We start from the raw sequence: 11,566 nt of genomic DNA, 5'->3' as shown, positions 1-11,566 counted from the left end.
CAGCATACACACCTCAGCAAACACACGCACCTTAGTGTGTACACACATGTCAACACACACACTTCAGTGTATACACACACGTCAGCACACACACACACCTCAGCACACACACCTCAGTGTACACACACACGTCAGCACACACACGCCTCAGCACACACACACACTTCAGTGCATACACACACAGCACTCACACACACCTCAGTGTATGCACACATGTCAGCACACACACTCCTCAGCACACACACACACGTCAGCACACACATACCTCAAAACACACACACCTCAGCACACACGCACCTCAGTGTATACACACACGTCGGCACACACACACACATCAGCACTCACACACCTCAGCACACACACACCTCAGTGTATACACACACCTCGGCACACGCACAGCACAGCAGACGCCCTCAGCTCAGCATACACACACACACCTCAGTGCACGTACACACACATATCTCAGTGCATATACACACATGAGCATACACACACACACCCCTCAGTGCACATACACACACATCAGCAGACACCCCAGCAAACACACACACCTTGGTGTATACACACACGCCTGTGTATGTACACACTGGCACACACACCTCAATGTATATATGCACACCTCCTTGCACAGATATCTTGGTGTACACGGACACACATATACCCCCCAGTATACACACACATACACCTTAGCATATATACATATATACTCCTCAGTGTACACACATGCCTCAGCACACACACCTTCAGCACGTGCACATATACACACACACCTTGGCTACACACACCTGTCAGGGTATATACAGACACTTTGGCAGATACAGACATACACATCTCCGCAGACACACCCCCCCTTAACACACACACACACACACACACCAGAAAGGGGTGGGAAATCCAGTGCAGCTGTGAGGACTGCCCTGGGAGCCGGGCCAGGAGCTCCCTGCCCCTCCCTGAGGGCCTTGTCCCTGCAGTTCCCTCCTGGTCAGGCCCTGCTATCTCCAATTCCCTCTTCAGTGTTGACTCTCCCCACCCAGGAATTCCTGCCCAACCTCCCGCCCTAGGGCTGTCCTGGCATCGGGCCAGGTTGGCTGAGTAGAAAGATGACAATCCCAGGGCTACCCTTTCTCCTGTGTCCTGGGGATTCCTGCTCACAACAGCACACAGTGAATGCACGCTGCGCTGAGGGCGCGGTCTGAATGGGGTCAGAGTCTAGAGGGGCGCGGACACAGCCAAGCAATTCCCCAGTGTGATCTGTGGAAACGGGACTGCATCTGCAGGGGCAAGGGGGCGGGCGGATTGGGGAGGAGCTCATTCGAGGACACCCTGAGGCTGCAGGGCAGGCAGGACAGGATGGGGACCAGCACAGAGTGGGGACAGCCTGTGGCTCAGACAGACAGATGGTCACCAGAGGGGCCAGGGAGGACCAGGAGCTGCTGTGGCTGCTAAAAATAATAGGGGGATGGACCTCTGCTGAGCACCTTCTGTGTACCAGGCATTGAGCTAAGTGTTTTTAAAACCTCACTTGATTCTCACAATAATGCCTACCGCATACCTACCCCATGAGGTAGGTATTATTTTTGGTTCCCACAGGGGACACAAGGGACAACGAGACTCAGAGAGCAGAAAGCATTGGCCCAAGTTCACATGCCCCACAACTGGGCAGTAGGTGGAGCTGAACCCGGGCTGTGCGGAGGGCTTCCTTAAAGTTGCAGCAATCAAACGCAGCCCCGACCTGCCCTGCAGCCTCCCGCGTGGAATTTCTCACATTCCCCTGAATATTCCAGGCCTGTCTCACCTCCTAGCTGTCCATTTGGCATGAAATGGCCTTCTGTTCTCAGTCCCTTCTCTGAGAAAACCTCCACCCATTCTCCAGAGCTCAACCCCCAGTGCAGCCCCGTCACCTGGCCCTAATCACCCCACCCTCATCACCCTGCCTTTCACTGTCGGGCTGGGCCCTCCTCCTCAAGGGCTGGGTCGGCCGGCCCCACACCAGCACAGGGCAGTCGTGAGTGAATGTGACTTGTTGGTGAATGAATGCAGGCCCCAGCCCGGCTGTGGGTCAAAGTGGGTGCTCAGGGAGGGGCCAGGGGCCCCCCTGCCTGGCTCTTATCTCCCAGGGCTGTCTCAGCCTTATCTGATAAGGCCTGACAGGTGAGCAGATGAGACTGACAAAGGCTTCCGGGTTACTCAGTAACCTGCCCTCTTTAAAAGTCCCGCTGTTTCCCCCTGGCATCCAGAACAGCCACCCCTCTCTCGGGCACTGCTGCCATGAATGCCCTCCTGCTCTCCGCACTGTGCCTCCTCGGGGCCTGGGCTTCCCTGGCGGGAGGGGTCACCGTGCAGGTGAGTCCTGTGTCCCTACCCTGGCCCAGCTGGCTCCCTGCCCCTAGTGCCCAGGGCTGGACCCCTGAGAGAATACCTCCTCTTTGGGGCTGGACTGAGGATGTGTGTCCGAGGTTTGGCCTTCTTTGAGGAGCTCCTGCTCAGTCCGGCCACACACACACCTTTCCCTTCAACTTTGGAGGAGAAAGAAATCCAGTGGAGGGAAGAGGAATAATCATATGGGGAAGGCGGGGAACTGGCCAATTTACTGAGTGTCCCACGTGCCGATTCTTTCCCCAGCCCCTCACTGTGGCCCCACCATCAACCTGGAAGAAAGGAATTATTAGTCCCATTTTACAGAGGGGAAAACTGAGCCTCACAAAAGTTCTATAACAGACCATGGGCACATGGCCGTGGGAAGTGCAGGAGCTGGATTTGAATCCAGACCTTACGCCTCAGTTCTGTGCTCAGCCAAAGCACTCCTGTGGGTCCCAGGAACCACACGGACACCCTGGAGGTCCTGACAGATGGGTGTGCCTACCAGTGCCAATGCTGGCGACAGGCCAGGCTGGCACCTAGCAGGGGCCCTGCTCTCTATCAAAGCCAGATTCTGAGAGGCCTTTTATTGCTTCTCAAAGAAAAACCAGGCTACAGGCTGAAGCTGGGGGCCCAGTAATCAGCAGCACCGCTCTCAGGCAGGGGAAGGACAGCCTGGGCTTGACCACGTGGAGCTACCATGCCTGGGTGCTGGTCCTTTGCCTCTCCCTAAAAATCAGCACACTGGCTCCTTCTCATTAGGCACCTTTGGTGTTACTGGAGCTTCACACCCATTTTCTCCATTCCCCATACAACATGCAGAATTTGCGGGTTCCGGAGTGTCCAGCACCAAGGAGCCAAGCCAGGGCGTGGGGCCTGAACTCTACCCCTCACAGTGCCCCTCAGTGGATCGCCTGGCTCCCATATGCCACGAATACTACTCGTGAGCACCACTGGGCTGGACCGGGGCCAGCACGGGGGGCACAGTCAGGAAGCAGGCTGCAGCCTGGCCTCATGCTCTGGGCTTGTCTTTTCCAGGATGGAAATTTCTCCTTTTCTCTGGAGTCAGTGAAGAAGCTCAAAGACCTCCAAGAGCCCGAGGAGCCCAGGGTTGGGAAACTCAGGAAGTTTGCACCCATCCCTGGTGAACCTGTGGTTCCCATCCTCTGTAGCAACCCAAACTTTCCAGAAGAACTCAAGCCTCTCTGCAAGGAGCCCAATGCCCAGGAGATACTTCAGAGGCTGGGTGAGCAGCCTCCCTCCTCTCTGATTGACAGGGCTCGGGAATACTCTGATGGCACATGAGGAAGAGATCTGCTCTGATTGGTGGGATTTAGAGGAAGGGCTCAGCTCTGATTGGTGGAACTAGGGAGCTTGCCTCTGATTGGTGGGTCTGTTCCACGTCCACTTCAATTCCAAGTTGTAACTGCTGAGGTTTGGGAACTAAGACAGTTCATCTGGTCTTAGTTGCCTCTCTTTCTGGTGGAATCTCTGCTTTGATTGGTTGGTTTGAGTGGTCTGCATGCCCTGATTTGGGGCAAAACGCCCAGTAGGTCAGAGTATGGGCCTGCTGGGATTCTCTGGGGTCTGGGTGGTGACGTACAAGCTCTGGGCCAAGGGCGGCAGGGGTATTGGGAGGAAATGCTGGTTCTCACGAGGCTCCATCTCTGTTGTACAGAGGAAATCGCTGAGGACCCGAGCACGTGTGAGATCTGTGCCTACGCTGCTTGTACCGGATGCTAGGGAGGCTTGCCCACTGCCTGCCTCCCCTCCCCAGCAGGGAAGCTCTTTTCTCCTGCAGGAAGGGCCACCCATGATACTCTACTTCCGGCAGCTCAAGCTACCCTGGTCCAGTCGGGAGGAGCAGCCCAGGGAGGAACGGGGTGACTGGAGGCCTCGCCCCAACACTGTCCTTCCCTAGAGCCACTCCAACCCCCAGCTAATAAACCAGATTCCAGAGTACTCTGGGTGTTGCTTTCCTTCCTTCATCCCCTAGTCTACCCTGCCCTGGAAGCTCGGGATGTAATGTACAAAGCAAAGGACCCCACTCTCTCTGCTAAGCTGCTTGCTGTCCCTGGGGCTGCCACAACACAGAGGCCTGGAGGGGATCTGGATCTCCAAACCACTGAGGCAGCAGGCGGTGGGGAGGGTTTGCTTTACTTTCACATCTCCTGAGGTCACCAAATTCACTGAGCCACATGTGAGCACGGGAGCCAGTCTGAGCTGGTTAGGACGACCAACACAGGCACTTGACCCACTAGGAGACTGGCACCAAACTCTTGGGTACTCAAGGACTTGGCTCCCACCAACCATGCTAGTGTGGCCTCCACCCCGACCACATCCCAAACCACACCTCTTGCCATTTCCTCTGCTGCTGCTCACCTCTTCACTGCCCCTCTTCCCACACTACTGTCAGGCAAACTCCTACTCAGGCTCCAAGCCTTTCGTTCCATGGCCTCTCCTCAAGACAACTTTCTCAACCCCCCAGGAAGAGTCTCAGTGCTCCCACTGTGACCTTGACCTTGGTGCTCTCTGGGCACTGTGACCACCCACAACCCTTGCACAGCTCTGGCCACCCTGTTATGTAATGGCTTCTGTGCCTGGGGAAGCCTCTCTGACCTCCAGACACACATAGATAATTGCATGAGGATATAAAACAGGGCAGGGTCCCAGCCACAGCTTTTCCAAGTACTGTGTGATCTTTGGAAAGTCACTTTCCCTCTCTGTACCTCCACCTCTTCCTCTATAAAACTGGGGCGCTAATATTTCCTGCCTCCCAGGCTGGGTGAAATAATGCACGTAAAGCCCCCAGTTAAGGCCTGACACAAACATAAGAGGAATTCAATAAGTGATAAAACAAACCAGAGAAAAGGGGACTAGGATCAGGCTGAAAGTGGTTCAGACAGGGTGAGGAAGCAGGGTATGGAAGTGAGGCCTATTAGTAAAGGTAGAGGCAACAAAAGAAAGAGAAGGCAGAACTCCCAAGGGTCCATCTTGGGGAGTGGGGTGGAGGGGAATTGTCACAAGGGGGATTCCATGGGCTTCAGAATTCAAAAGGTAAGGTCTCTTCTAGTTGAGGTCAGGAAGGCTTTGTGAAAGGGGAAGGGCAAGTGCATTTGCATCACCCCTCAGATTTGCATTGGGATGCAGGGAATTTCAAAACCAGTGTGGAAGTAGGGAAAAAGAGGGTGTTGCAGAAGGTGGGAATGGTGCAGACAAAGACACTAGAATGGTTCAGTCAGGACAGTGTGGAGCCTGCAAGGGCAGACAGGACTGAGTTTGAGCCTTACTGTGTCATTTACAAGCTGAGTGTCCCTCTCTGAGGCTTGGTTTCTCATCTGAAAGTGAGGATGATAACAGACCCTACCTCCCAAGGTTGGCGGGGGATTAAGTGAGATATGTGATGGAGTGGAATCATTTAATGCCCTAACTCTGGAGCCAGACTCTTTGGGTATAAATCCTGGCTCTGTCTTTTACAGCTGTGTGCCTTTAGGCAAGCTATCTAGCCTTTTCTCTCCTCAGTTTTCTCATCTGAAAAATGGGGAAGATAAGAATCCATATATCGCAGGGTTGAGTGAAGAGTAAATGAAAAAATGCAAAAAAGTTCTTGAGAGTCTACTGGTTTTGAACAACCACTGGTTCAAATAAGAAATCAAAAAGGAAATTGAAAAGTATCTTGAGACAAGTGAAAATGAAAATACAACATGCAAAAGTTTATAGGGTGCAGCAAAAGCAGTTCAAAGGGGGACATTTATAGCAATAAATGCCTACATCAAAAAAGAAGAAAGATTTCATATAAACAACCTATTGTTACACCTCAAGGAACTAAAAAAGAAGAGCAAACTAAGCCCAAAGTTAATAGAAGAAAAGAAAAGATCATAGCAGAAATAATTGAAATAGAAACTAGAAAAACAATAGAAAAGATCAACAAAATTAAGAGTTAGGTTTTTGAAAAGATAAATAAAATTGCAAAACCTTTAGCTAGACTAAGAAAAAGGGAGAAGACTCAAAAGCGTTGGAAGTTATCCCTTTAAGATCAGGAAAAAGACAAGGGTGTCCATTCTTGCCACTTTTATTCAACATAGTACTGTGCTAGAAGTCCTAACCAGAGCAATTAGGCAAGAAAAAGAAATAAAAAAGCATTCAATTTGGAAAGGAAGAAGTTAAATTGACTCTATTTGCAAATGACATAATCTTATATATAGAAAACGCTAAAGACTCTACTAAAAAGCTATTAGAACTCGTAAGCAAATTTAGTAAAGTTGCAGGTTAGAAAATCATACAAAAATCAGTAGCATTTCTATAATTAACAATGAATGATCTGAAAAAGAAATGAAGAAAACAATCCCATTTAAACAGCAACAACAACAACACACATCTTATGAATAAATTTAACCAATGACTGAAAAGAATCATACACTAGAAAAACATAAAACACTGATGAAAGAAATTAAAGAAGATGCAAATAAATGGAAAGATATTCCATGTTCATGGATTGGAAGAATTAATATTTTTAATGCTTACACTATCCAGAATGATCCACAGATTTAATGTAATCCCTATCAAAATTCCAATTATATTTTTTTCACAGAAATAGAAAAAAAAAATCCTAAATTGCATAGGGAACCACAGAATTCCCCAAATAGCGAAAGCAATGTTGAGCAAAAAAGAAAAAGCTGGAAGCATCTCACTACCTGATCTCAAAATCTGCTACAGAGTTGTAAACAGCATAGTACTGGCACAAAACAGACATAAAGACTAATGGAACAGAATAGAGAGAGCCCCAAAATAAATCTACACATTTACAATCTGATCTTTGACAAAAGTGCCAAGATCACACAATGGCAAAAGGACAGTCTCTTCAATAAATGGTATTGGTACATGCAGAAAATTGAAATTAGACACTTATTTAACCTCATGTACAAAAATTAACTCAAAATGGATTAAAGTCTTAAACTTAACACTTGAAACTGTAAAGCTACTGGAAGAAGCCAGGAGCAGTGGTGAACACCTGTAGTCCCAGCTACTCAGAAGCTTGAGGCAAGAGGATCACTGGACCCCAGGAAATCGAGGCCAGCCAATACAACACAGTGAGACTTTGCCAAAAGCAAACAAACAAAAACAAAACAAAACAAAGCAAAAACACCAAAACCCAAAACAAAACAAAATAACAACAACAACAAGAAATGTACTAGAGGAAACATAGGAGGAAAACTTCTTGACATTGGTCTTGGCAAAGATTCTTGCCTATGATCCCAAAACCACAGGCAAAAACTTCTTGACATAGGTCTTGGCAAAGATTTCTTGCCTATGACCCCAGAACCACAGGCAACAAAACCAAAAATAGACAAAAAGGAGTGCATCAAACTAAACTGCTTCTGCATAGGTAAGGAATGAAAAGAATCTATAGAATGAGACAAAATATTTCAAATGAAACATATGCTAGTGGATTAATATCCAAAATATATACAGAATTCAAACAACTCAATAGCGAAAAAACGAATGACCCAATTTAAAAACAGGCAAAGCAACTGAATAGACATTTTTCTTTTTTCTTTTCTTTTCTTTTTTTTTCCTTTTTTTTGAGACAGAGTCTCGCTCTGTCACCCAGGCTGGAGTGCAGTGGTGCGATCTTGGCTCGCTGCAACCTCTGTCTCCCGAGTTCAAGCGATTCTCCTACTTCAGCTTCCTGAGTAGTTGGGATTACAGGCATGTGCCACCACGCCTGGCTAATTTTTGTATTTTTAGTAGAGATGGGATTTCACCATTTTGGTCAGGCTGGTCTAGAACTCCTGACCTGAGGTGATCCACCCACCTCAGCCTCCCAAAATGTTGGGATTACAGTGGTGGGCTACTTCGCCCAGTGACATTTTTCAGAAGAAGACATACGAAAGGCAAGGAGGTATGTGAGAAGGTGTTCAACATCACTAATCCACAGGGAAATGCAAATTAAAATCATGACGAGATATCACCTCACATCCGTAGGAAGGACTTTTGTCAAAAAAGAAAAAAAAAGATGCTTGCTGAGTATGGTAGCACCCACCTGTATGTAATCCTAACTACTTGAGAGGCTGAGATGGGAGGATCACTTGAGCATGAGATTTTGAGACCAACTTGGGCAACCTAGCCAAATCTCATCTCAAATAAATACATACATACACACACACACACACACACACGCAAAAAGAAAAGATAACAAGTGTTGGCAAGGGTGTGGAGAAAATGGAACCCTCACACACTGTTGGTGGGAAGATAATTTAGCATAGCCATTATGGAAAACAGTATGAAGTTTCCTCAAAAAATTAAAACTAGAAGGCTGGGTGCGGTGGCTCATGCCTGTAATCCCAGCACTTTGGGAGGCCGAGGCAGGTGGATCATGAGGTCAGGAAATCGAGACCATCCTGGTTAACACGGTAAAACCCCGTCTCTACTAAAAATACAAAAAATTAGCCAGGTGTGGTGGTGGGCGCCTGTAGTCCCAGCTACTTGGGAGACTGAGGCAGGAGAATAGCGTGAGCCCAGGAGGCAGAGCTTGCAGTGAGCCGAGATCACACCACAGCCTGGGTGACAGTGCGAGACTCTGTGTCAAAAAAAAGAAAAAAAAATTAAAACTAGAAATGTCATACAATCCAGTAATCCCACTTCTGGGCATATAGCCAAAAATACGAAATCAGTATGTCAAAGAAATATCTACAGTCTCATATTTATTTCAGCATGATTCACAATAGTCAAGATATAGAATCAACCAAAGTGTCCATCAACAAATGCATGGATCAAGGAAATGTTATACACAAACACGATGAAATACTATTCAGCCTTGAAAAAGAAAATGTCCTGTCATCTGTGACGAAGTGGATGAAACTGGGGGACATTATGCTAAGTGAAATAACCCAGGCACAGAAAGGCAAATCCTACATGATCTCAGTGAAATGTGGAATCTGAAAAAGTTGAACATATAGAAGTAGAGTGGAATAGTGGTCACCAGGGGTTGGGGTTTGGGAGGAAGTGGGGAGATGGTAAACAAAGAAGAAGGAAAAGAAGAAGCTCTGCCAGGCCCACAGAGAGCAGCTCGTCGATGCTGCTATCATTCTGATTCCGGGCAGCAGCACAGCTGTGTGGCTGGTACATGGCAGGGACTCAGACAGCGGCAGTTCTCTTTGCTGTCTCCAGCAGGCAGGTGGGAAGCCAGCACAGCTGCGGGGAGCAGTGGGACATGAGTCTAGATAGTGCACGAGCTCGGGCTAGACTTGGTAGGTGGCAGTGGGGAGCCATGGAGGCATAGGAGCACCATCAGAGTGGTGCTGCGGTGCTCCTCTGGCATGGTGGGCATGGAGGGCCCACAGGACGCAGGGCCAGGAAGGAAGGTCTGGCCTGGCCCAAAGGTAGTGATAAAGGTCCCGATGAGTAAGGATGGAGGGGTGAGAAGTGGGGCTCCAGAGAACTGCGGGAGGCATTGCAAAGGCCCTTCACCAGCCTTGCCTGTGGGGTGAGGGCAAGGAGGAACCTGTAGCCTGGGAGATTGTAGGACTCATGAGCAGAACTAAGCAGCTGTCTAGAGCATGCACTCGGGTCTTTGGGAGCTGAGTTCAGATGGCACAGCCCCTTGACCTCCGACTTTCCTCCTCCCCGGCTTCCCAGGACCGAGGCTTTGAGGGGAGCCCACTCTGGAAAGGCCCTGCTCCCAGGAGTTCCCGGCATGGCTCCCGGCCTGAATAAAGGCACTGAGGTTGGCTGCAAGGATGTGGAGGCCGCACTGGGCCCCCGTCAGACATCATCAGCTGGCGCAAGGCAGGTATATGGTGGTCAGAGCATGGATCCCGGCCCACATGTCCTGGGAAGGGCCCTGCTTTGTCACTTTGCTTGGTCTGTGATCTGGGCTTAGTTTTTCTCTCTGTACCTGACTCTTCTTAGACTGGATGGGGTGATAATAACAGTATCTACTTCATCAGTCTGTTTTGAGGACTCCATGAGTTACCATGAGTGCCAAGTGAGTAGGATAGCACCTGGGATAAAGCGAACGCTCAATAAACAGTGGCTACAAAAATAATAATATTAATAATAATTATTATTATTTTTTTCAATTTTTTTTCTGAGACAGGGTCTTGCTCTTGTCACCCAGGCTGGAGTGCAGTGGTGCAATCTCGGCTCACTGCAACCTCCGCCTCCTGGGTTCAAGTGATTTTCTTGCCTCAGCCTCCCGAGTAGCTGGGATTACACGCCTGGCTAATTTTTGTATTTAGTAGAGACGGGGTTTCGCCACTGTGGCCAGTCTGGTCTCAAAATCCCGACCTCAGTGATCCTCCCACCTTAGGCTCCCAAAGTGCTGGGGTTACAGGCGTGAGACCCCACACCCAGCCCATAATTATTATTATTTTTAAAGACAGGGTCTTGCTCTGTTGCCAAGGCTAGAGTGTAGTGGTGTGATCTCAGCTCACTATGGCCTCAACCTCCCAAGTTCAAGTGATCCTCCTGTCTCAACCTCCTGAGTATCTGGAACTACAGGCAAGTGTGAATACTTCTGGCTAATTTTCAGTTTTTTCATAGAGATGGGATCTCCCTATGTTGTCCAGGTTTGTCTCGAACTCATGGCCTCAAGCAGTCCTCCCATCATGGCCTCCTAAAGTACTGGAATTACAGGTGTAAGCCACTGTGCTTGGCCTTTGTTGGCTATTAATTATTATTAATATTCCTCAGGCTGCCAGGAAGGAGAGAGGGAGGGAAGGCCTCCCAGCTGCAGCTGGCCAGATGGTCCCTGTGGGGCTGGGAAAAGTGGGAGCTTGGAAGTGAGGATGAAGGCCAAGGGTTGATCTTCTCAGGCAGGCCCCAGGCAGAGTCGGCCCTGATTATGTCTTGGGAGGGCATGCTGCTTGAATCTTCCCTCCACTCTCTCCTTCTGTCTCACCTTCTCCCTGCCCCAACCCCACTCCTGGGCGCCAAAGCTGGGGAGTCCTTGAGTTCAGCCTGGGGGTTGCCAGGTCTGGCTGGCTCTGTGGCTTCTGAGCTCTGTGATCCTGGATGCCTCATTCCTGCTCCGAGCCTTGGCTCCCTCATATTCGGGAAGGGGTTCAATCAATCAACTCCCCGGGGCCTTGGAAATTTCAGGAAAATTCCTGCCTGGTATTTTTAGTCCAACCTTTCTCCTCAACCCACACTTCTTCCCCAGAAGCTCCTCCCATGGCTCCTGGGGATGAACAAAGGACACGTGGAC

General features: G+C 49.2%; 1 protein-coding gene across 1 annotated transcript; it reads left to right on the top strand.

The window, feature by feature from the left end:
- Positions 1 to 2,241: 2,241 nt before the first annotated feature.
- GUCA2A (guanylate cyclase activator 2A (guanylin)) lies at positions 2,242 to 4,320 on the top strand. Its single transcript, XM_012001721.1, has 3 exons — positions 2,242 to 2,343; positions 3,397 to 3,604; positions 4,037 to 4,320. The coding sequence occupies exons 1-3, from the start codon at positions 2,269 to 2,271 to the stop codon at positions 4,099 to 4,101; spliced, it is 348 nt and encodes a 115-aa protein (XP_011857111.1). The 5' UTR covers positions 2,242 to 2,268; the 3' UTR covers positions 4,102 to 4,320.
- The last annotated feature ends 7,246 nt before the right edge of the window (positions 4,321 to 11,566 follow it).

This window comes from Mandrillus leucophaeus, unplaced genomic scaffold (assembly GCF_000951045.1).
Source record: "Mandrillus leucophaeus isolate KB7577 unplaced genomic scaffold, Mleu.le_1.0 Scaffold67, whole genome shotgun sequence".
NCBI classification, from domain to species: Eukaryota; Metazoa; Chordata; class Mammalia; order Primates; family Cercopithecidae; genus Mandrillus; species Mandrillus leucophaeus.
Note: the sequence above shows the minus strand (reverse complement) of the source record. Positions and strands in the feature narration are given on the sequence as shown.

Bases quoted from the DNA above. Each gene is read 5' to 3' on its own strand.
- GUCA2A (XM_012001721.1), top strand. From the start codon at position 2,269: ATGAATGCCCTCCTGCTCTCCGCACTGTGCCTCCTCGGGGCCTGGGCT. The intron at 2,344-3,396 runs GTGAGTCCTGTG...TGTCTTTTCCAG, and splicing joins CGGGAGGGGTCACCGTGCAG to GATGGAAATTTCTCCTTTTC. The intron at 3,605-4,036 runs GTGAGCAGCCTC...TCTGTTGTACAG, and splicing joins GGAGATACTTCAGAGGCTGG to AGGAAATCGCTGAGGACCCG.